Source organism: Mustela putorius, unplaced genomic scaffold (assembly GCF_011764305.1).
Source record: "Mustela putorius furo isolate JIRA1106 unplaced genomic scaffold, ASM1176430v1.1 tig00003845_pilon_pilon_pilon, whole genome shotgun sequence".
Classification (NCBI taxonomy): Eukaryota; Metazoa; Chordata; class Mammalia; order Carnivora; family Mustelidae; genus Mustela; species Mustela putorius.
The window spans coordinates 22,328,664-22,351,165 of record NW_025421998.1 but is presented as its reverse complement, the minus strand read 5'-3'; the positions used below and the strand labels follow the sequence as shown (position 1 = coordinate 22,351,165).

The 22,502-nt window shown below is 42.9% G+C and overlaps 1 protein-coding gene across 5 annotated transcripts in view; it reads left to right on the top strand.

Annotated features, from left to right (window-relative positions):
- MAGI2 (membrane associated guanylate kinase, WW and PDZ domain containing 2) overlaps nucleotides 1-22,502 on the top strand; it is a 1,343,119-nt gene that overhangs the window by 1,257,724 nt on the left and 62,893 nt on the right. For all 5 annotated transcript variants that reach the window (XM_045089715.1, XM_045089714.1, XM_045089718.1 and 2 more), the window contains one exon: nucleotides 13,434-13,572. In XM_045089715.1, the coding sequence (XP_044945650.1) occupies nucleotides 13,434-13,572 (139 nt within the window). The remainder of the gene's footprint in view (nucleotides 1-13,433; nucleotides 13,573-22,502) is intronic.

Genomic DNA, 22,502 nt, shown 5'->3' with positions numbered 1-22,502 from the left:
AAGCTGTTAAGAAAGAGTGGTTTTTGTTTTCTTTGTGAACAAACAAAGATAGCCCACTGGAAGATGGGAATTTTTTCTGCCCTGTAGACATACTCCTTGTGCATTTAAAAATCAGACACGAGAACACCCGTTATTCTGTTGATCTGAAACTTTGACACTATAGAAACAACATGTAGTCAAGGAGAGAGTTGTTGAAATGATGAGGGAAGTTCAGACCCACAAAGCCCTACCTAGATTTATTCACCGTTGTAGGGATTCTCTTTCCACCTTTCATCAGACCTTCTCATTCTGCTCATGCTTGCATGAACCTGGACCTCAAAGCTATTTGTGACATCTGATTATGTGTGTATTCTTAAACAATATACCAAAGGTTAATGATAAATCACAAATATCTTACACATCTTCATGTAGAAGGAACTTTTAATTCTGAACTAAGTAAAAACCTACTCTTGTATCTTTCTCCATGGCTCAACAATCCAAAAGCAATCTCAGAAAGAATGAGGATTCCGGGTTTGGGCATTAAAGGTCCTGTGTCTTGTCATCTCCTCCTGTGTGCTACGTGGCCTTTCACAAATCTCTTTTCCTCCCCGAAGTGCAGTCTTCATCTTAAAGTAAGATAATAGGAACCAGAGATCAAAGATTAGTAAGACGGGCTCCTTGCCCTCAATGCCCCAAGTGTGCTTTGGTGGGTGTATTATCAAGAACTGCTTCTTTTCTTTACTTTACCCCCCAATCAATCAATCAACCCACCATTTTCTCTATTGTTCTCTCTCTCTCTCTCTCTCTCACACACACGCACGCACGCACTCACACTCACACAGTATTTTGCTAGCTGCCTCTATAAAGTATATTCTAGCAATGTAAAATGTGATTTTTGCCCTCAAACTGTATACTGGAAGGGAAATTTTAGTACTATATGAATGTATTTTCCAGCACTTCTCACAGGACTCAGGAAATACAAAAAATAATGTCTGTTGTCACCCATTTATGCCAACAAAGGTATGGTTACACCAAAAAGAAAAGAGATGCCTCTACCTTGTGACTGGGTCTTCTTCTTCTTCTAAGCTTATTTCTTATTGCAAGTTAGAAGATGGTATTGTTTTTACTTTCAGACATTTCTTCACCTTCATTTTGTAAGAAGGACTTCTGTGAAGTCCTTCTCATGGAATTCAAGGTCAGCCTTGGCCAAAATGAAGTAGCTAACATTTATTTATCCATTTAAGACGTGTTTATGAAACTACCCTGTGCCAAGCACCTTAGCCAACAGTAGAAAAACAATAGTGAGCAAGGCACAGATGTTTGCAAAGCAGTCTGTCCTCAGAGCACTCTCTCCCTCAACCCCCACACTCTCTCAACTCCCTCTGCAGACTCATTCTCTCCCATTAATTATTTTCTATTTTATGCAGTAACAATTTTTGTCCCCACTACCAATAAGTTTTCATTATCTATTATTTTTAAGGCAATGTGCTACCTATTACTAGAAGGCACAAAGATAAAATCCCTCTTTCCAGGAGTTTATGATTCAGTAAGTACGGAAGTGAGAAATGGTAGTGGGGCTAATAGACACACAATAACTAGAATGAAAGGCAGGGTTGCAGTAAGTAGTATAAGAGAGGTTGTAGCTAAAGTGCAGAAGAGCCCAAGAGAAAGGAGGAGAGCTTCCTCCTGGAGCGACCAGAGACAGCTTCTTGGAGGATTTGAGAGGAAACTTCGAGAATGGGCATGATTGCAAAATGAGATGGGAGGGGGCAGGAGAATGGTAAGAATGACGAGCAGGGGTAAGGGCAAGAGCAAAAATGCCCACATGAGAGAACCCAATGAAGAAAGGAGGAATGAGAAGCCAGCCAGATGAAACACAGGAAAACCGTAGGGGATAAGCTAGACGGATGAGGTGACAAGGTCCTGTGTGATCTTCACACTGGGTCAAGGAGCTTGGATTCTGCTCAAGAAGAAGGGGGTAAGGTGGGGAGGTATCCGAAGGGGAGAGAGACCAACACAGACATGAGCTTTAAAAGATGCTTGTGGCAACTATATGGACCAAAGGAAGAAGGAGAAGAGAGAAATGAGGAATGGAAAAACACGGAAGAGAAAGAGGAAATGACCAGCTGCTGCTGGGATCAGAATGGAAGTCAGTTTTGAAAAGCACATTCAACTCCATAACCTTTGTCTTTCTATAATGCTCTCTTAAGAGACTGTTTCTATAAAAATGAAATCTTTAAACTGGGGCCCTGTTAAGCATCTGACTTGATTTCAGCTCAGGTCATCATCTCAGGGTTGTGAGACTGAGCCCTACTTCGGGCTCTGTGCTCAGTGAGGAGTCTGCTTGAGATTGTTTCTCTGTCTCCCTCTGCCCCTCCCCCAGTTCATGCTCTCTGTCTCTCTCTAAAATAAATAAATCCTTTAAAAAGTATATTAAAAGAGTTTCCAAAACTAGCTTCTCCAATATGGGCATGGTTGCCACCACCCAATTTTTATGTCTTGTTCTTAAATTATTTCTTAAAGCCTTTGTCTTAGTCTCTTCAGGATACTATACCAAAGATACCACAGACTAGGTAACTTATTAACAGCAGAAATCTAGTGCTCGTCATTGTGGAAGCTGGAAGTCCTCACATGTTGGAAGGGGTGAGGGAGCTCTCTGGGTTCTCTTTTATGAGGATCCTAATCCCATTCATGAGGGCTCTATCCTCATGATCTAATCACCTCCCACAGGCCCCCACCTTCTAATACCATCACCTTGGGGGTTAGGATCTCAACATATGAATTTTGAGGGGATATAAACAATCAGACCATAGCAGCCTTCATATGTCATATTCATTCATTGTTTTTAAATCTGTTCTTTTGTTCTGCCTCCTCCTGGATCCATTGTCTTTCCTTCTTTCCCTATTCTGTGTCCTGGGGAACTGATCCTTGCCTTCATCACACAAACTCTCTTGCTCTCCGGTTTCCTGTTGGATTTTGCTGCTGAGAAGTATAGCAGATCAGAGGGCCTGTAGAGAGAGAATAGAAAGTGTAATAGTTTTTTAACAAATAACAACAAATTTAGTGGCTTGAAACAACACCAGTCTTATGGTTCTGGAGGTCAGAATTCTAAAGTGGTTTCAGTGGGTTAAAATCAAGTTATCTTACCAGCAAGGCTGGTTCCTTCTGTGGGCTCTAGGGGAGAATCCATTTCCTTGCCTCTCCCAGCTACTGAAGCCACCTACACTCCTTGGCTTTTAGCCCCTTCCTCCATCTTTAGTACCAGCAGCGGGGTACCTTTTCTCATCTCTCACCTCTGCTTCTGCCCTTCCATCTTCTCTTTCTCAGATTTTGACCTTTGTGATTACACTGGGGCCACCCAGACAACGTGGGATGATGATCTTTCCATCTCAAGGTTCTTAACTTCCCATCTCAAGGTCACATTTGCAAAGCCCCTTTGCCATGTAAGGTAACATATTCACAGATTCCAGAGACTAGATCTTTTGAGGGGGACATCATTCTGTCTGCCACAGAGAGGTATTTGTTCCCCCTGTTGCTCCTGGCCTCCACGCACTGAGCCTGGCAGCACCCACCCCTCTAGAATGACAGCTCTCATCAGACCCTTGAAATTTGCCTTCCTCTCCCAGGCTCTTGCAGCCAGAGATGGTAACGGTCCCCACCTGCAAGCCTCAAGAGCCCTCTGATTCCTGAACCCTGCCCACACCACTGAAATAGTCCCATCATTAAATTATATGCAAAATCCCAGCTGACTGAACCACCATCTTGGTACACCTTTTCACATTCTTTTTTTTTTTTTTTAAAGATTTTATTTATTTATTTGACAGAGAGAGATCACAAGTAGGCAGAGAGGCAGGCAGAGAGAGAGAGAGGAGAAAGCAGGCTCCCTGCTGAGCAGAGAGCCCAATGCGGGACTCGATCCCAGGACCCTGAGATCATGACCTGAGCTGAAGGCAGCGGCTTAACCCACTGAGCCACCCAGGTGCCCACCTTTTCACATTCTGACACCATGAAAGTGTCAGGTCTGGAATTGGCACCTACACAGAAAGTGGACGTAGATGCAATATTCAAGTGGGTTGGCGTCAGGAAAACCACGGTCACCCTTTGCCAACATCACACTCATCAAACAAAGCATAATGCTTGCATCTGATTAGGAATAATAATCCCTCATTTTCTCTTGATTACATCCAGGAAAGAGAAATGACAGCTGACACCAGGTCCACAATAGAAAGTTTCCTCTTTGATTTCCTTTTGGTTGTTTTTCAATCAAATTGGAAAACTGACTTCATGACCTAACACAAGTGATTTCTGGGCAAATGGGTGAGACACTAGCTGAACTGCCAATGAGGGCCTTCTCTTCCTGCTCAGGTGGATCATTTCAAGATGCTTCCCTAGCTGCTGCTTCTTGCCTGAGCCGTCAAACAGACATATGAAAGTAGAAAGTGTCGTGCTTATTTTTTCCCTCAAAGAAGATATTTTGCTTTAACCAGCTTGTCTTGAAAATCTTCGTTTGCGTTCATGTCTGTCACCACAATGGAAGTTATCCCTCTGTCTTAGCTTAGGGTTTGGATGAGCTGTCCAGCATTCAATGAGATTCTTTTTCTAAGAACTATCTATCTAAAATCATAGAATAAAAATAGAAAAACAACATCAACATCCTATAGGAATTCCTAAAATGCAGAACTTACCAAATCAACAGAAGATTTCTTTTTTTAGTTTTTCACTTCTAAGGGATGTTTTAAGACAAACATTTACCTCATTTCCACCATGAAATATCCCCAGTAGTTCAATTGCTTCTCTCCTAATTTCATTATAAACTGTTTACAACTGCGTTCATTTTTTTCTCCACTCTGCCATGTGATGACAATGATAGTAGTAATTATGAGAATTAATAATACAGCATTATATTTGTGTAGTTTGGAGTTTACAAAGCACTTACATATAGTTTATATTAATTGATCATGCTTCCACCTGGTTGACATAGATCATGAAACCAAACTTGAACTTTTTATAGACCGCCTCTAAATTTGGTTTACACAATAAGGAGGAAAAAGTCAAGAAACAGCTTCTGAAAAATGTTTTCTTTCAATCATACATCCATCTATTGAACAAATATGTATGGGAATATCCCACGTGGCTAAGCCTCTGCCCTTAGAGAGTTTACAACATAGTAGTAGACGAAGCTCAACACTTTTAAAGAAACACTGAGCAAAGGCACCCAGCCCAGACTGGTGGGATCATGGAAGGCTTCCTGGCTGTGGTCATACCTGAGGCAGGTCTAAGGGATGAGTAGAATTCAGCTATTTGCGGAGTGGAGGGCAAATTCTAGACAAAGGGCACAAGAAGAGAACTACTCTAGACAGGTAGGAAGAGATCCTCAGGGAGCCTGAGGACGTGAAGAATGGCACATCAGCTCCCATGAGAAGCCCTAGAAGAGCAAGGAGATTTAGGAAGACGTAGTCTAATAAAATTATCTGTATAAGATTAGTATTGCTAAATATCTGACAAGGAAAAAAAGAAAGATTTGCTGGGAAAGTTGCCAAATTGTACTTTAGACTTGACCCCCACAAACTTGGCACTGCATCATCCTTCAATTTTACATCGATTTTCATGTTTTAATTAGAGGATTTTAAAGTAATAATGAGAAAATAGGGGCTTCTGAATGGAGTGGTCCCCTTGAATCTCCACCAGAGTGGGCCCCCTGTTTAGAATGACCCGCCTAAGCATCACCCCAGCTAGCAGGCAGTATGCCCAAGCCAAAGACTGAGCTTTGGGGCGTCTGGGTGGCTCAGTGGGTTAAAGCCTCTGCCTTCAGCTCAGGTCATGATCCCAGGGTCCTGGGATCGAGCCCTGCATCGGGCTCTCTGGTCAGCAGGGAGCCTACTTCCCTTCCTTCCCCTCTCTCTCTCTGCCTGCCTCTCTGCCTACTTGTGATCTCTGTCTGTCAAATAAATAAATAAAATCTTTAAAAAAAAAAAAAAAAGACTGAGCTTTGTTTGAGCTGTGACTAAGTCTCTTCTGAAGGGGGATATGAAATAGGGTCCATCACCCGCCTCGAGAGATAACCCCTCAGAATTCTGCAGCAGCCCCTAACTTCTTGTTCTCCACTTGTTCCCCTCACCATCGTGGCCTTTCTCAGCAGATGTGTGCTCAGGCAGGACGTTGATGAGGGACCCTTCTGTAAATCCAGAAGGGCTGTTTCACACTTATGTTTGGGTGAAGTCTCTTGAGAGAAGTTGGAATGTTTTAAGTGATTACTTTCTAGAACGTAGTCTAAAGAGAGTTTCAGACAGTTCTCCATGTATATATTAATTGAGGCAAATAAAAGTTGCAGAGTTTTGGTGCTCTCAGACACGTGCTTCTGTTTCCAACTGGGTTGGGAACTTTCCCTCTGGAAAAGCTGCTGACTTGCTGGGCTCCTGCGCCTTGTTGAAGCAGTAGTGCGCAACGTTTGGAACAAGAAGAGCCAGGTCCTAAAGAGAGGCTTGGATCTCATCTATCTCAGGCACCAGCCTCGTGGAAGACATGGGAAGTTAGCCAAAACAGTATAACCTCCTAGAAAACATTTTTACTGTAAGAGTTATTAAATAATACCTAACAAAAGTTAATTGTGAAAGCAGCCATTACCTATTCAAGTTGAAAATCAGCCTGTCCCTTTGCTTCAGCAGGACCATCAAGGCCCAGGGGTCCTGTTGTCAGAGCACCTGGTGATGGTGCCCGTGGCGGGCAGCGGCCCACAGTCTGATTCAAATTTTTTTTTCCTGGCACTTTATGATTTCTTTCACACTCAGCCTCCATTCTGCTTTCTTTCAATCCTTTAGCATTTGTTTCCCATTGCTTTAACTGTCTCTACCAATTTTTGTAGGTCACCATTACTGAAACCTCACTGGCCTCCTCTAAGTACTATTGAAATTGCTGTGGTGTAGTTAGAAGGGCTTGAGGCAGCATTTCAAGAAAGCGTTAAGATCTGCAGAGATGCTCAAAAGCTGAACTCACTGTATCGTGAGAAGACAGACAGCCACTCTAACTGAAAAGCAAACTTCAGCCACGTAGTCAACTGTGATTAACCACAGGCCTACTTGTCAGGAACTGTGTAGATGACAGTAGGTATGGTCCCTGCCCACGAGGAGTCTGGAGTCGGCAAGAGAAGCCAGCCTGTAAGTGAAAAATTTGGTGGTGCTACCCTGTGATCTCAGATCATTAGCCACAAAAATGGTCCAAAGCTAAATCTTCCATGAAATGAGGAAGAGAGATATCTATTGTTTGTTTGTATAAAATTCGGAGAGAACACAAACCCTTACATTATAACCTAGGATTTTAGTCATGTATAATCATGCAGAATAGATGCTTGTGGGGCAGTAGTAGAAGTGAGGGCAGTCAAGTTAGTACCCCACGAAGCACGTTCATGAGATGTCGGAGCAAGACTTGAGCGGGAACGACTGTGACTTAGGGTTAAAGGAAATCCAAGATTAATTGAGTTCTTATAAATATGTCATTGAGCCAAGCCAAATACTTTCTCTACAACTTCGCTACAAAAATGCACACAGGTCGGAGTTTACATTTCTCTCCCTACGACTTGATCTATTAACCACTTAAGAAATATTGAAACTTTTACCTTTCCCTGTCTTGGTTTTCCAATAAGAAGAGAAAAGGTTTTACCTGCAGACCCCCCTGGCAAGTTCTAGGATTTGGTAACAGCTTAGTTAAAGAAAAATCCGCCATGATGTATTGAACGGAAATGTGGGAGTAGAAATGCAGAAGTTACTAGACTGTGCCAACAGAGGGCAGTCTTGTCTTGTCTTTTTCCTTTTTTTTTTTTTTCTATTGAAGTACAGTTGACACACAATATTACATTAGCCTCTGGTGTACAACATAGTGACTCAACAAATCTGTGCGTTATGCTGTGCTCATAAGTGTAGCTACTTGAGTCACCATACACACTATTACAATACCATAGACTTCCCGAAGCTGTACTTTTCATCCCTGTGACTTACTTATTCCATAACGGGAAGCCTGTACATCCCTCCCCCCTTCACCCATTTTGCCAGTCACCCCGCTGCCATCCCCTCAGCCAACCATCAGTTTGTGAGAGAGCTGTCTTATCTCATTCCTTGCCCCAAGATATAGCTGTAGGGCTGTTAATTGCTCCAAGGCAACCACAGATATAAGTATTTCATCTTTGGGGGGGGGTGGGAAGGAATGCCTAGAATTTTAGCTTAAGTCCTTTGGTTAGTTTCCTAAATTTGACATCTCCTTGACACACCCAAATTAGCACACACGTGTTCGTGAACTTTGGGCCTCCCTCTCTCCCCACCTCCCTTTCTCTCTCTCCCTGTACCCCTCTCTCTCTCTCAATTCTAACAAGAACTTGATATTTTAAAAATTCTCTAAGAACAGGTCAATGGTTGGTTGGTGGGTTTGGGGTTTTCTGGGGTTTTTTTGTTTGTTTGTTTGTTTTTGTTTTTTCTTAAGTAGGCTTCACACCCAGCATGGAGCCCAAAGGAGGGCTTGAACTCACAATCCTGAGATCAAGACCTGAGCTGATGTCAAGAGTCGGACGTTTAATTGATTGAGCCACCCAGGTGCCCCAATAAATGGAAGAGTTGTGTAAAGTTCCATTTTAGTAACAGAGCTTTGTTGAAGATAGTTCTTGTCTTTCTTCTTCATCCCTGAAAGGACTGCAAATTTCCCAATGGTTTTATCAAATTAATTCCCCCAGTTGGTTCACACGTAAGGGAGGAAAGTGATGCTTTTCAACTGGCCACATCCTGACAGCTGCAGTGAAGTCAGACGACATAGGAAGGTAATCAGGGAACCTCTTCTGCCCTGACAGACTCCTTATATATCCATGTAATAAGGATGAAAGCAAAAGGAATCAAATACAGAATTTATTTAGGGAGTCCCATTTAAGATGACTATGCATACCACTACGAGTGAGGTAAAAGTAAAAACTAAGTCTTTTGTACAATTTCCATCATTTCACAAAAAAGGAACAGGGGTCTTGAGTCTGGGCTCCCACTGAGTTTATTATCAATGATACTAGGTGCAAATGAGTTGGCCCACTTTTATAATCTGCTCAGCACACTTTGTAAGATTCAGAGTCCATGACAGGGATAGCATTTCCATCTTATTACCTGACTGGCATCCATCCACACCAGTTTTTCTTTTTTTCTGAATTTGGTAAGATCTAGGACTGTACCCAAAATTCCATTGCTTTCAATGAGGCAGGAAATCAGCAGACTCCATCCTCCCATGTCCTGTCATGGGGAGGGGACTTTGGAAGGGACTGGAAGTCTTAGACAAAGGCCAAGGATCCTTTCTCCAACCAGCATCAAAGATGTTCTCTTCTCCCTCTGAGGAGACACTATATCAAAAGCTAAAAGTATGGAAATCTGCCACGCCAAGAGGTCAGGCCATGCTCCTGGGTGCTCAGTAAAAATAACAGCCCTGACCCTTTCCAGAGCCCCAGCCCTGAAACTCCCGCATAGGAATACCAGTGTGGCCCCCATAGAGCCCTTGAACCCCTCTGTCTCTCAACCAGTCCTGCAGTCTTCCAATCCGCCACCTCTCTCTCCCATGCTAATGTCTCTTCCCTCAGTTCTCATGAACTCTTAGTAGGAGAAAGGAAACGTAAGAAATGCGCAAGAGAATGAAAAACATCAGATTTCTAAGTCTTACTATATTCAAGTATGTGATCAGAATGCAGACGACATGTGACCACTTCTGTAACACCATGAGATTTCTTTGCCCTCCACATGACTCTATTACAGTGTCAGTCTCAAGATAGAAGTTTCCTCAGGCAATGGTGACTAGCAAGTGTTGATTTGGGCGTCAAGAGTGTTTATAACCCCTTTTCCCATGATTCTCAAGATAAGCCATGTATAAATGCTTCATTCATTCACAAATATGTACCATGTGTACCATATAAGATATATCATTAAAAAGAACTCCCCCTCCCAAGTCCCATGGGCTACCTGGGTGGCTCTGTTAGTTGAGTATCCAGCTCACGGTTTCAGATCAGGTCAGCATCTCAAGGTCCTGGGATCGAGCCCCACGTCAGGCTCTGCACTCAGCAAGGAATCTGTTTGAAGATCTCTCCCTCTGCCTCTGCTCCTCCCCTCTGCTCAAATAAATAAGAAAATAAGATATTTAAAAAAAAAATAGGGGCACCTGGGTGACTCGGTTAATTAAGGGGTCTGTCTTCGACTCAGGTCATGATCCCAGGGTCTTGGGATCGAGCCCTGCATTGGGCTTCTTGCTCAGCAGGGAACCTGATTCTCCCTCTGTCTCCCTAACTGTTCATTCTTTCTCTCAAGTGAATAATTTTCTTTTTAATTAAAAATTAAAAAAAATAAAAATAAATAAAGCTTGAACTCCCGAATAGCAGAATAAACTACCTGACAGTTCCCCAAATATACCATGCTCTCAAGTCTCAGGGTCTTTGCACACGCTGCTTTCTCTACCTAGAGTGCTTTTCTTCCTCCTTCACCCAGGGAATTCTTACTGAGAACTTCAAAACTCAGTTGAGATGTCACCACTTCCAGAAAGCTCTCCCTAACTACTAGTTCACTCATTCTGAGTTAGATGACCCTCTATTCCCTTAGCACTTTGTTACTGTCTCAGTCATAGCAAAGATATATTGAAAAATAATCTTATTTACCCACTTTATCTCCAGTTAGACTGAGAATTTGTTATAGATAGAAACTATAACATTTGTTTCTGTCTTTATCTTATCTCCCTAGTAGACTCTCTAGCACATGATAAGTGCTCAGAAATCATTTGATGAGTGAAGAAGCTACAAGTCTAGGAGGAAAGACAGAAAAGTATAACTGTAGCAAAGTGTGATAATACTGGAGTAAGATGCAGTGACGAATGAATACAGAAATTAGAAATGTCTTCTTGAGAAGAAGACAGGGTCTAGGAAGAAGAAGATGCCTAGGCTGGCCTTGAGGAAGACCAGGAGATCACCAGGCTTAGAGGGAGGAGAAGACAAAGAGAGCAGTAGCATGTGGAAAATGCTGGAGGCTTCAATAGGCATGAAGCATTTGGGGAGATATCTCTTAGAAGAATGACTCTATTGGGGCACCTGGGTGGCTCAGTTGGTTAAGCAGCTGCCTTCGACTCAGGTCATGATTCCAGGGTCCTGGGATCCAGGCCTGCATCAGGCTTCTTGCTCAGCAGAGAGACTGCTTCTCTCTCTCCCTCTCCCTGCCACTCTGCCTTCTTGTACTCTCTCTATCAAATAAATAAAATATTTTAAAAAAAGAAGAAGAAGAAGAATGACTCTAGTGACAGAAGAAGATATTGATGGGAGGGTGACAGGAGAATATTAGAAAACCAGGTAAAGGTGCGATTTGTGCTAGTTAGCAATGGGATACAAATGAAGGCAAAAACGGATGTTGAGACATTCAGGGCATGACCCTCAGGTTTCTGGCTTGAGTGAGTGGTGGTATCATAAACCAGAATGAGGCGTTAAGAGGAAAAATGACTTTGGGAGAAATATGGTAATCCCAGTCTACTGGTGTTGAGTTGGATGTGTCCATTGGACCTCCAGGTGAAGACGTGTAGTAATCAAGTAGATATGCCAGTGTGAAGCTCAGAGGAGGGTCTAACTAAACATGAAGAGTCTATTCTAACTTCATTGGACCTTTTGTTTCACTTCTACAACTTACTGTAGAAGTAAATACTGTGCCATGACGTTTCAGGCATGGTTGGGAACTGCTGGGAAAGCAGTAATTGGTCCCCTCTCTGCCACTGGCTTGGGTGAAGTGACCTCCAGTAAGGTGATGGACTTCAGGCTGTGCCCATTGCCTTATGGAAAGGAGACCATTAAGGAGACCTGAAGAAAAATGTGGCAAACATTGCTCTAAAACAAATCATTTAGTCCTGTCGTTCATGATTCTTCTGTGAAATTTAGAAGTTATACTAGTGAGGCCAACTTCTTCCACTGCCCAAAAACCATACTTTCAAAGACCACTGTACACAAAGAGAGGGGAAGTCTTTGCTTTCATTACACTGAAGTCCTTATCCCTAGCAAACTCTTTATAAAAGGAGACAGGGACACCTGGGTGGCTCAGTCGGTTGAACATCCAGCTCTGAGTTTCAGCTCAGGTCCTGATCTCATGGGTCAGGAATCGAGCTCCATGTCAGACTCTGTGTTCAGAGTGGAGTCTGCTAGGGATTCTCTCCCTCCTCTCCCTCTGCCCCCTCCCTTGCTCATTCTCTCTCTCTCTCTCTCTCAAATAAATCTTTAAAAAAGAAGGGAGGGAGAGAAAGGAAAGAAGGAAGGAGGGAGGAAGGGGAGGAAAGAAAGAAGGAAGATAGATGTTGCTCCCTAGCTATAACAAACGTGTTTGTTCTTTCCCCCCATTTTGGGGGTAGGGAGTGGTCTTATTTTAGTGCCATCCCGCAGTTGTGATGGCCACTTTTTGTTCCTGTTCTTGCCCTGTCTCCATCGTGATAATGCACTGCGCTAGAGAGTTTATTTGCAATTCTGTCTGTGTTACAGAGTTTAGGTTGAGATCTGCTTTAAGGGACCCAACTAAAATAGCATTTTTGCAAAGCAACTCATTGTGTTTTCCTGGCTAATTTATCTTAAGTGACTTGCACTGAAATGAAACATATTTTAATTCAAAAGTTCCTGACAGTAATGGTACTGTGGGAGTTACATGATGTGTTCGTGGTTGAACCTCTTTTATTCCAGATATCTATTCACGAAGGCTAAATGGGAATTGCTTATGGAGCCCAGGCATTTCTAACAATTCAAGAGGGATTGGTATTTAACCAAACAGTTCTGGCAATCAGGTGTGAGCATGGCAAAGATTTAGCAAGGGCATTAGTCGTGTGTGGAGAATGGAGGATCTCAATTTTAATTCAAAGGACTGTGATAGAAAACTCATCATCAAACTTGAATATCAACCAGCCATGTTTACAAAGAAGGCAAAATCACAATAGCACCCAGGGAAATTTAAATGATGCATGATAAAAATTCTCAGAGAAGCCCAAAAACCAATCATCCCATCCAGCATGCTGAATGAAATGCTGCACTAAGCCCAGCGCTGGTACTGTGTTCAATGAAAAGGCCTTAAAATATTTACTTCTTGTTTCAAAGTGAAGGTACCAGGTTTATTGGGAATTGTGGTATCAAACACAGTCCCTAATTAAAAAAAAAAATGCCAAAAGTTTAAGTAAAGCTTCTGTCACACTGACTAAAAATAAGTAACATACCACCCCAACGTGTGGTCCGAGGTTTTCACTCATGTCAAGGTAAATCAAGTTTGTTGGTCAGATTCAGGATGCAGCGAAGAATTAGCCACTTCAATGAAGCAACAGGGTACAACCAAAGTGTTCAGATGCCCTCTGGAGACTGGTCCTCTAAAAGATGCTTTTCTGAACTGTTGGAAATGCAGTTTGAGTGGATCCATCCTTGGTTCAATTAATGTTTCCTTAATTAACAGGTAGGAGATCAAATCATCGAAATCAATGGGGAGAGCACAAGGGACATGACACACTCCAGAGCGATAGAACTCATCAAGTCGGGAGGAAGAAGGGTCCGTCTCCTGCTGAAACGTGGGACAGGACAGGTCCCGGAGTATGGTACGTTTCACGTTTTGATTCACCTTTTTTCTCTTTCTTCTGTGTACTGTAAATGGCTCTGCTTATTTGTACAAGTATATCAGTCCTCCAAGTCTACCTAAATATATTTAGCTTTCAAGAGATGTATAGAGACACAGGTATATATGCATATGTACATTGAAGCACAAGATTGATATGTGTGTGAGCTCTTTCTTTTGCTCCCTTGGTTAAGTGATGTTTAAAATAGCAAATAGAGGACCTTCCAGGGCATCTCTGAGTGTGCAGGGAGAGCCAGCCACCACTTATACATTAGAACTTTTGCAGTTTGATGAAAAGTCTTCTGTTCATTTGAGTCCACAGTAATTTCTCAGTTGTTTCCTAAAATCGCTCATGTGTCACACTGCCCCATAGGCTGTGCGACCGGGGCCAGGGGACAAGTAAGAGCAAATCTTCTGGTGGGAAAATGAGAATGTAAACTTCAGTTCACACAGTGGTTGCATTTTCTTGGTACTTTGGGACTGTCCAAGAATTCACTCTTAACACTGTGCATCTCTGTGCTCTTCCAGAAGGCATGGAAGTACATTAGCTCTGCCTTCAGGAGTCTCTAATGGTGTTACTTCTCAGCAGTCCATTGAAGGCACCACTGACAGGTTGACTAAGAAACTGTTGGGTGGTCATTAGGTGAGAGGCATCAGCCCCTTAGCTGGGCTGTAGTTAATGTCAAGGAGTGTCAGAAAGACAGACAGACATCAGTGAAGAACAGTGCTGAGAACACCTGTCCAAATTAGGACAATGGGACCTAAATAAATAATAAGCTCAAATTGTTGATCTAGATGCTAGCTTTCATCCCTATCCCCCCACACCACACACACACACACACACACACACACACACACACACTTTCTCTCTCTCTCTAAATAACACTTTTCCCTCTCTAATTATGCTTACCTTAATCATGGGAAACTTGCCTAACTACCAAATAATTGAACACTTCCTTAGTTAATGGTGCAGGATAGTCTTGAGTTCAGTTGAAATAAATGAATTCAAATGCCCTCAAAAACTTTGTTTTCGGGATCTTGGAAAACCCCAAAAGCACTGGCAAGTACTCAACTAAGGAAAGCACTGAGAAGTTTTTGTAGGCTTGGCTCAATGCCCCAAGAAAGACTTCATCCCAGGTTCCCATCCTTAATATCTGGATCTAATAATATATGTTTAAATATTAATATTAGCAATAAGGACAGGCCTGATCCTGTTAAGTAGCACTGGTGCTAATCCCTTTGTAAAGAATCCTACTCTTGGAATAGAGTGACTTTTTGCACCCCAGAGAACTAAACAATCCAGTAATATGAAACTGACCTATGACAGTTTGTCACTTCTAAAAAATACCTTACTTTAGGGGCACCTGAGTGGCTCAGTCCTTGGGCATCTGCCTTCAGCTCAAGTCATGATCTCAGGGTCCTGGAATCGAGCCCTATGTCAGGCTACCTGCTCAGTGGGGGCCCTGCTTCTCCCTCTTCCTCTGCCCCTGCTTGTGTTCCCTCTCTCGCTGTCTTTCTCTCTCTCTCTCTGTCAGATAAATAAATGATATCCTAAAAAAAAAAAAAAAAGATGGGTAAAGCTCTTTTAAAAAATACCTTATTTTAAAGGTATCCTTCATTCCACAGCAAGACCTGTTATCTGAGCCACGGAATGTCCGTTCAGTATTACTCTTAGGTCCTAACAAGTTAATCTTTGAAAAGTTAATCTGAACCACATGGCTACCCAGAGCTGTCTGTTCTGTTCTAGAATCCCTGTTGGGTACATCTTTTCAGCAGCTCGTCTACAGTGAGCAGTTAGAACATTATTGTTGACCAACTGGCAGCATCACTCAAACTGTGATGCCCACATATGAGGCTGCCTTAAAGCATCTTAAAAGAAAAAACTAAAAATGTGTTTTGGGGACAAGACGAAAATTCAACATCATGTCAGCATGATCCCTTTAATTCTTAACATCACCTGAGAATACCTGGTTAAGATTGAATTTAACAAACATAGAGTTTGTTAAACATCTGAACACAGTTTTGAGGGCCCAGTCATCAATACAGTTAATTCCTGTCATTTTGCAGAATTTCTTCTAAATCTGTTCTTCTAAAATGTAACATTAAATCATGATTGCCAATGGTTAGAGTTTGTCGGCTACTGTTGAAGTTAGACTGATATAGATTTTGACTGTAAATTAATTTTAAAGATTATGTCACAAAATATCCAATTTAATAGAACAGAGCGATCTCCTTTAGGGAAGTAAAAGAATAATCACAAACTAAGTAAACATTAGCATCTAAGCTGAAAGATGCCTGGATTTGCATGAGCAACCAAGAAGGTTAGGGATCAGACCAGCATCTCTGGGGATAATGCCATCAAGTGATATTTCTGGAATCTCATAGCAACTAATGGGGTCCCCAAGACCACCCCACATTCAGAGATCTACTAGAAAGACTCCCAGGGCACAGAATAGAGTTGTACTCACAGCTAAGATTTATCAGGCAAAATTTGAGGAATCCAGGTGCAAGATTCCTTATTCTCTCTCTCCCTCCCCCTCTCCGTTTTTCTCATGAGGGGTCACCCAGAGAGCCCTCTTCCCCAGCAACAAAAACACAGTAATAAACGTGTGATACTGTCGCCCAGAGAAGCTCATTAGAACCTGGCACCAGGATTTATACTATGCTACTCAAGCAGGCACACTTCACGAGCACATACCAAAATTCTGGACTCCCAGAAGAAAGGCAGGTCATCAGCATATACTGTGTTGTCTGCACAGTTGCACAGGAGATACCCTTATCCTTTAGGGAAGGGTGTATATTAGTGTAGGAGACAGTTTATGGTCAAAGTCCTGGAGGCCAACCTTGCAAGCAGATCTTTCTGAAGACAGGGCAGCCATCTCACGGCTGCCACGCCAACTCTTTCCTGTCCCAGGAAGCAAGCCAAAGAAGCAGCCACCGTCATGGAGCTTACAAATGACCCCAGCTTAAAAGGGGTGCCCACAGCTGAAGAGCAACCTAATTCCTCCAGCACCAGTTAGACTATATCATGAAGCCGAATCTTTTGTCCACAATAAAAGAGTGCATTTTAATGATGCTGGCAAGGGGAGCTCTGTTACAAAACCAAGTAATGGAAGCCGGAACAGCAAAAGAAAATGCCTGAGATAACCAGTAAATATAACCAAGAAGATAATCCATTTTGTCCAGATGTACCCTCATCACAGGAACACTGAATTTTCCATGTACTATGAGTTTAATCCTATTTTTTCCCCTTTATTTGCCTTTTAATATCCAACACGTAGCAAAAGATCCATCTTTAGAAGACGATTAAAGGAAGTTGTCAGAATCTATAGGAGACATAACCTGCTAGGGAGCCATGTAGACTTAATCCAGCCTGAGAGAGTGAGCTTTGAAGAGTAGGAGATCGACAACAAACAGCCTGTTACCAGGGTTTTAAGCGATAGCCACCAGCCCTCCCTCTGCTACCTGTCGAATTCAGAATTCATAACAGCTCTGAAGCAAGACCCTTATCTGGACATTTGGCCACATGGACCACGGGAAAGCAGATCTCAATCAAGAGAAGTAGGAAACTCTTATGCTGAGTTCCTAAGGTGATCTGTGACAGGGAGATAAGTAAGCCCAGGTACAATTGAAAGAAAAAAAATTCCAAGGGTAATCTGGCAGATTGTTGACTAAACAAAATCAGTGTGAATCCAAGTGAGCCGAGGAAAGGAATAAATATGCTGCAAATATGCCATCCATAATTACCGCAAGACTAATCGTCACACAACAGCCCAGCCAAGTAAGAGGCATAAATCAGCAAATGTAGCCACAGAAGTCAGGGCTGCACACAGGCTGTCGAGCAGATGCAGGGGGAGTCGGCAAGTGATAAGGGCTTTGAAGACGTTGCTTTTATAGCTAAGTCCTTGAAGGAGATGGATACTTCAACTCTACTCTAGTCCTTAGGATAAGAATTTGTTGATTATAAACTCCCCGGGAAGTGTGAGCTCCCCCTCCCCTGACACGCATCTCAACAACTGGCAGGAATAAGGAAATTTCACTCCACCATACTGAGAAATGAATCCAGAGATGATGCCTCAAAAGTAGCGCCCTCCTTAACACTGGTTGTTGCTGTTTGAATTAAATCTAAGAAGGTTAAGAAAGAAGAAGTCACATGCCGTGGTTCTAATTCTGCTCAGGAATAAATTATACAAATTAGTGCCCTGCCTTAAAACACAGGTGTCCTTCATTAGCATTCAAAGAACAGAGGTGAGCCCTCCCTTGATTTAGACACCGAGCCACAGAGCCAGAGGTGAAGTCAAAATCGAGCAGTTCACTCCAACTTGGGCCTTTCCCCTGGTAGTATTCGCCATTCAGATCGGATCAAAATAAAGCAAAACAGAAATACGCTTTCGAGTCTTAGTGGTCTAGCCTGTTTATTCCCTTAAAAGGCAACAGAACCAGTCTTTCCGACTACAGTGGTGAAGGGAGTCCACTAGCAAATGGAGACTCAGTGGTCTTAGGAGGCCACGCAGGGTTACAAGGAGGAGGCAGAATTCTCTTCATCTAGGTGTCCCGGCGACAACGAACACCAAATGCCCACACCAAGGGAAAGAAAGAGCCAGTCTGTGGATTTGATTTCTACCTACCCTTCCATTTCCAGAGTTAGTGTCTTTAATGGGTTTTGACTGGATCACAGGTCTTTGGTTAAATGGGACTGTTTTCATTTTAGAAGTATAATAAAACTGCATGAAGTACGGAGAGGAAAGATACGAGTCAGGAACTCGTTAAAGAAATGAATGGGGCAAACAGTTGTTTAGTTAAAGACTGCCTTTCATCAGAAATACACACGACGACGTACACTCAACCTATCAGAGCATTGGATTAAGCAGAACTGGTCTCTATTTATATGGCAATAGGCAACGTTTATTTGTTTATTCTTCTTCAGGAATGTACCTTGAGCAGTTGTAAGGACATGGATGGAGCTGGAGTATATTATGCTAAGTGAAATAAATCAGTCAGAGAAAGACACACACCATATGACTTCACTCATAAGTGGGATTTAAGACACAAGCAAGCAAAGGAAAATGAGAGAGAAATAGACTCTTAGCTCTAGAGAACAAAGCAGTGGCCACCAGAAGGGAGGCAGGGTGGGGGATGGGGAAACAGGTGCTGAGCCCCGGGGGGGTTAAAATAAAAACTTTAAAATAAAAAGGAATATACAGTGACAAGTTAACATTCCAAGCATACTCTTATATTCTTGCTTATAGTTATTAGTTCAGCAAAGGCTTTCTTCCCTTGGATCACACAAGCATAAACTACAGGCAGTATGCCCCTACTAACTAGTCCACGTGAGACAGTCCTGTAACTGATATCATTAATTCATGTCATTACTACTCCCTTAACTCAAGGAGGATTTTTCTGGGCACCTACAATGGGCAAGTCTCTACGGTCCAAGCTATAGTCCCAGCTCTGAGGGAGCTGAAGTCTAGGAAGGAGACATGGTTTCCAACAGACTGGTGACAGATGGAAAGGTCTTCAAGGACTAGCTCTAGTGAAAATCTTGAAGTGGGTTTTATTAATTACTTGTGGAATTTAATAAGCGCTTCTAAAATTAAGGATCCTCAACAAGTCCTTGGCTTCTTCAGTTGGTTAAGCATTTCCTTTGTAATATTTCTACCCACACTTCAGACATTTTCTGAAGAAAGGACTCACTGAATGTAGGTGAATTTCTGTTTAGACCTTGTCTAAATTCTTCTAAATTCTAAGTTAGTAAACCCAAACTTCATCTGGCAAATTTGCTAAGCATCCCTGCCAACCTCCTGTGGCTGTCAGCCCCAGGGAGCCCAGAGCACTGTGACCTCACATCCTGAGGGTGCTGCTGTGCCCCCACAAGAAAAGACCAGGGGAGGGTCTTCATTTCCTTCGTTTCTTCCTCGGAGACCATGTTTATGGGAGCTTTAAGTGGTTCTCATAGCCTTTGCACTAATTCGCCTGCATTTTTAATAGGGCAAAAGGCAGCTTGCTTCAATAATAAATTATGAAATTTAATTTCAGCTTCTGACATTCATGGTTGAGTGTATCTTCCTTTTCCATGAAAGGTTCCACAAATCACTCCTGTACACCTCTACTGAGGCAGACAGGAGGAAGAGGACAGGCTGTGAGGCAGAACTCCGGGCTGCATCATGCAGAGGACAGGCTGCTTCCTGCCTAGAAAGGCTCAAGACTGCTCTCTGCAGCATGTGAGTGAGCCCAGAAATGGTCTGTGACGCTCCCTATGAGTTTCCCATTTCGCGGAGTCAGAGGCAGAAGTTTCCTTAAAGAATACGCAGCTCTGACATTCCTCTCTCCACTGTTCAGCCGGACCCTCATTTATTATTTTGAGTATTTTTAGGACAAGAATGAAAGCTCATTTCTTCACCTTGTTTTATTGAGAACCATGGACTGTAATGAATATTGGGTTTTGTTTCGTTTTGTTTTGTTTTTTGGATACCCTCATGTGATTTCCAACACACGATTTTCTCTTTAAGGATATATTGTAGGATCTCCTTCCTCAAGTCCTCACTTTGTTAGGCATTTAAGCCTCTGATAAAATATATTAGAGGGGACCTGGGTGGCTCAGTGGGTTAAGCCTCTGCCTTCAGCTTGGGTCATGATCTCAGGGTCCTGGGATCGAGCCCCACGTTGGGCTCTCTGCTCAATGGGGAACCTGCTTCCCCTTCCCGCCCTCTGCCTGCCTCTCTGCCTGTTTGTGATCGCTGTCTGTCAGATAAGTAGATAAAATCTTTAAAAATAAAAAACTAAATATAAAATATATTAGAACACACAGTAACCAAGAAATCTACCAAGAAGAACCAATTTAGCCTTTGAGGTCTGACCTCCCTCAATTCCCAAATACTCAAGTTATTGGTCACGTGCAGGTCAGAAACTGTAAATATTCCAGTGCCTCCAGGAACCCATCCTGGAGAGGCATAGTTAGGCTCAAGTTTCAAACCCATCACTAGCACCCATTGTGAAGTGGGTGCTAAATGCCAAAATTATTTTCCACCCACTGTCTGACTTTTCTCTTGTCTCAAAGAAGAGCTGATACAGAAGGTTTTTGATTCCTGTAAAGGAGTTTGCCAACAAAACCCTGCTCTCCAGGTACTAAAAGTGGTATCTAGTACCTTAAGACAAATTCTTGGGTAGGCCCAGCCAACTGCCATAACCAACAGCCATAGAGTCTCCAAGTAAATTTCAAGCTTTCTTTTTTTAAAAGATCCTTTTGTGGCAGAGCCTAGTGGAAGAAAGAGTGAGTCCACGAAGGCCGATTTTTGTTAGTAGAGAAAGTGCCTACAGCCTTGCTCAAAGATAAGACTGCTGCAGTGTCCTGTTCTGAAAAAGACCTCCCAACATTTCCTTTTAACCGAATTCCCTCCATTAGGACCAAAGATGAGACTGTATAATGCCTTGGTCCGCTCTTGAATTATGTGTTCTAACTACAGCAAGATCTCTAATTAAGAATCACTCACATTTTTCAGTGTGCTCTTTGGGTTCCGTTTCGTTTGTTTGTTTTTGGCTTTTTTAACAGAATAAAAAATGCACACTTAGTCCTGACTAAATTGCTGTTAACTGTCCGTGGCTCAGACATTTGCTCACGGGATGACTTGCTTTTATACTTGTATACAAAGATGTGCGCTGTCTCGCATGTAGTAACTCTGGCCTCAGCAGGCTACCGGGTGTTAGGACTGAACACACACACACACACACACACACACACACACATCCACATGTCAGTGCGCTTAGTAGGCCAGCGTGCGACTCTCCATTTTTCCTTTTCCACTGCAGTTTCTACCCCAGTCTCCGTGGCAATTCATTCCCACCGTGTTCCGGGTTCTTTTCTTTGAACGTCTGTCCATGAGGTTTTCTAGCACATGTATCTTTCAAGCCCAGTAAAGGTCACGTTTAAAACCTGATGAGAGCCTTCTCAGTGTGACACAAAACCAGCTTGATTCTTTTTGCACACAATTACTGGCATCTTGGCAGAGCTAAATGGTAAACTCAATTAATAAGGCCTGAAATGTAATTTCCATTGCTCACGCCCATAGTTAAGCTTCAGTTTTCTTACCACAGAGAGGGTCTGCTTTCCATTTAACCTTGAGGTGTTCATGCTCAACCTTTGTCTCCCTTCTCTGAGACACACACCATGCCCCGAAACACACTCCAGGAGGCAGAGCCGGAAACCTCTGTAGAGTGTGGTCCCATTCCACTTGCCAAAGTCAGGCTCCCCGTGGGGAGCAAGTTAGGCATTTAGACGGGCATATCATCAGTATATGCCAGCAAGGAGTACATCAGGCTCCAGAACGCATGAGCTGCGTGGATCAAGTTGTTCTGAGCACATTAACCTCGTGTTGGTCTGCCCATCCCTCCTGCTGTGCGGAGCTGAAAGAAACACAGCAGCGGGCGGGGTGGGGTGGGGGGGTGGTCCTTGCTGCATCTCCTGGGGTCTGTCTCTTGGAGATTATTGATTTGGGCACTCCTGACTTTCTAGTACCTGCCTACGTGTAGATAAAGAACTGTAGCCCAAGAGCTGAGAGAGACACAAAGTAAGGGAGCCGCCGAGAGGCTGGTTTCAGGGCATGGCCCTCGGCCCTGGGACAGGTGAGTATAGCCCAGAGTCGAACACGCAAGGCATCGCCACAGTTCTTCCTCCTGCTTTGTTTCTTTCCCAGAAAACAACTACACTCAGCAAGTCAACTGTGAGCCTTGACTCTAAAGAAGTAGATTGTCAGAGGTGAGGGGAGCTAGGAGAAAGTACGAGATTATTGGCGGAAACAGAGACATGAACGTGGGCATGCCCTATCTTTCTTTTTTTGATGTTTCAAAATGTGGAAATGATTACTGTGACTGATTCTCAAATGACAACCAATAGCACAAAAACATCCCATCGTTATG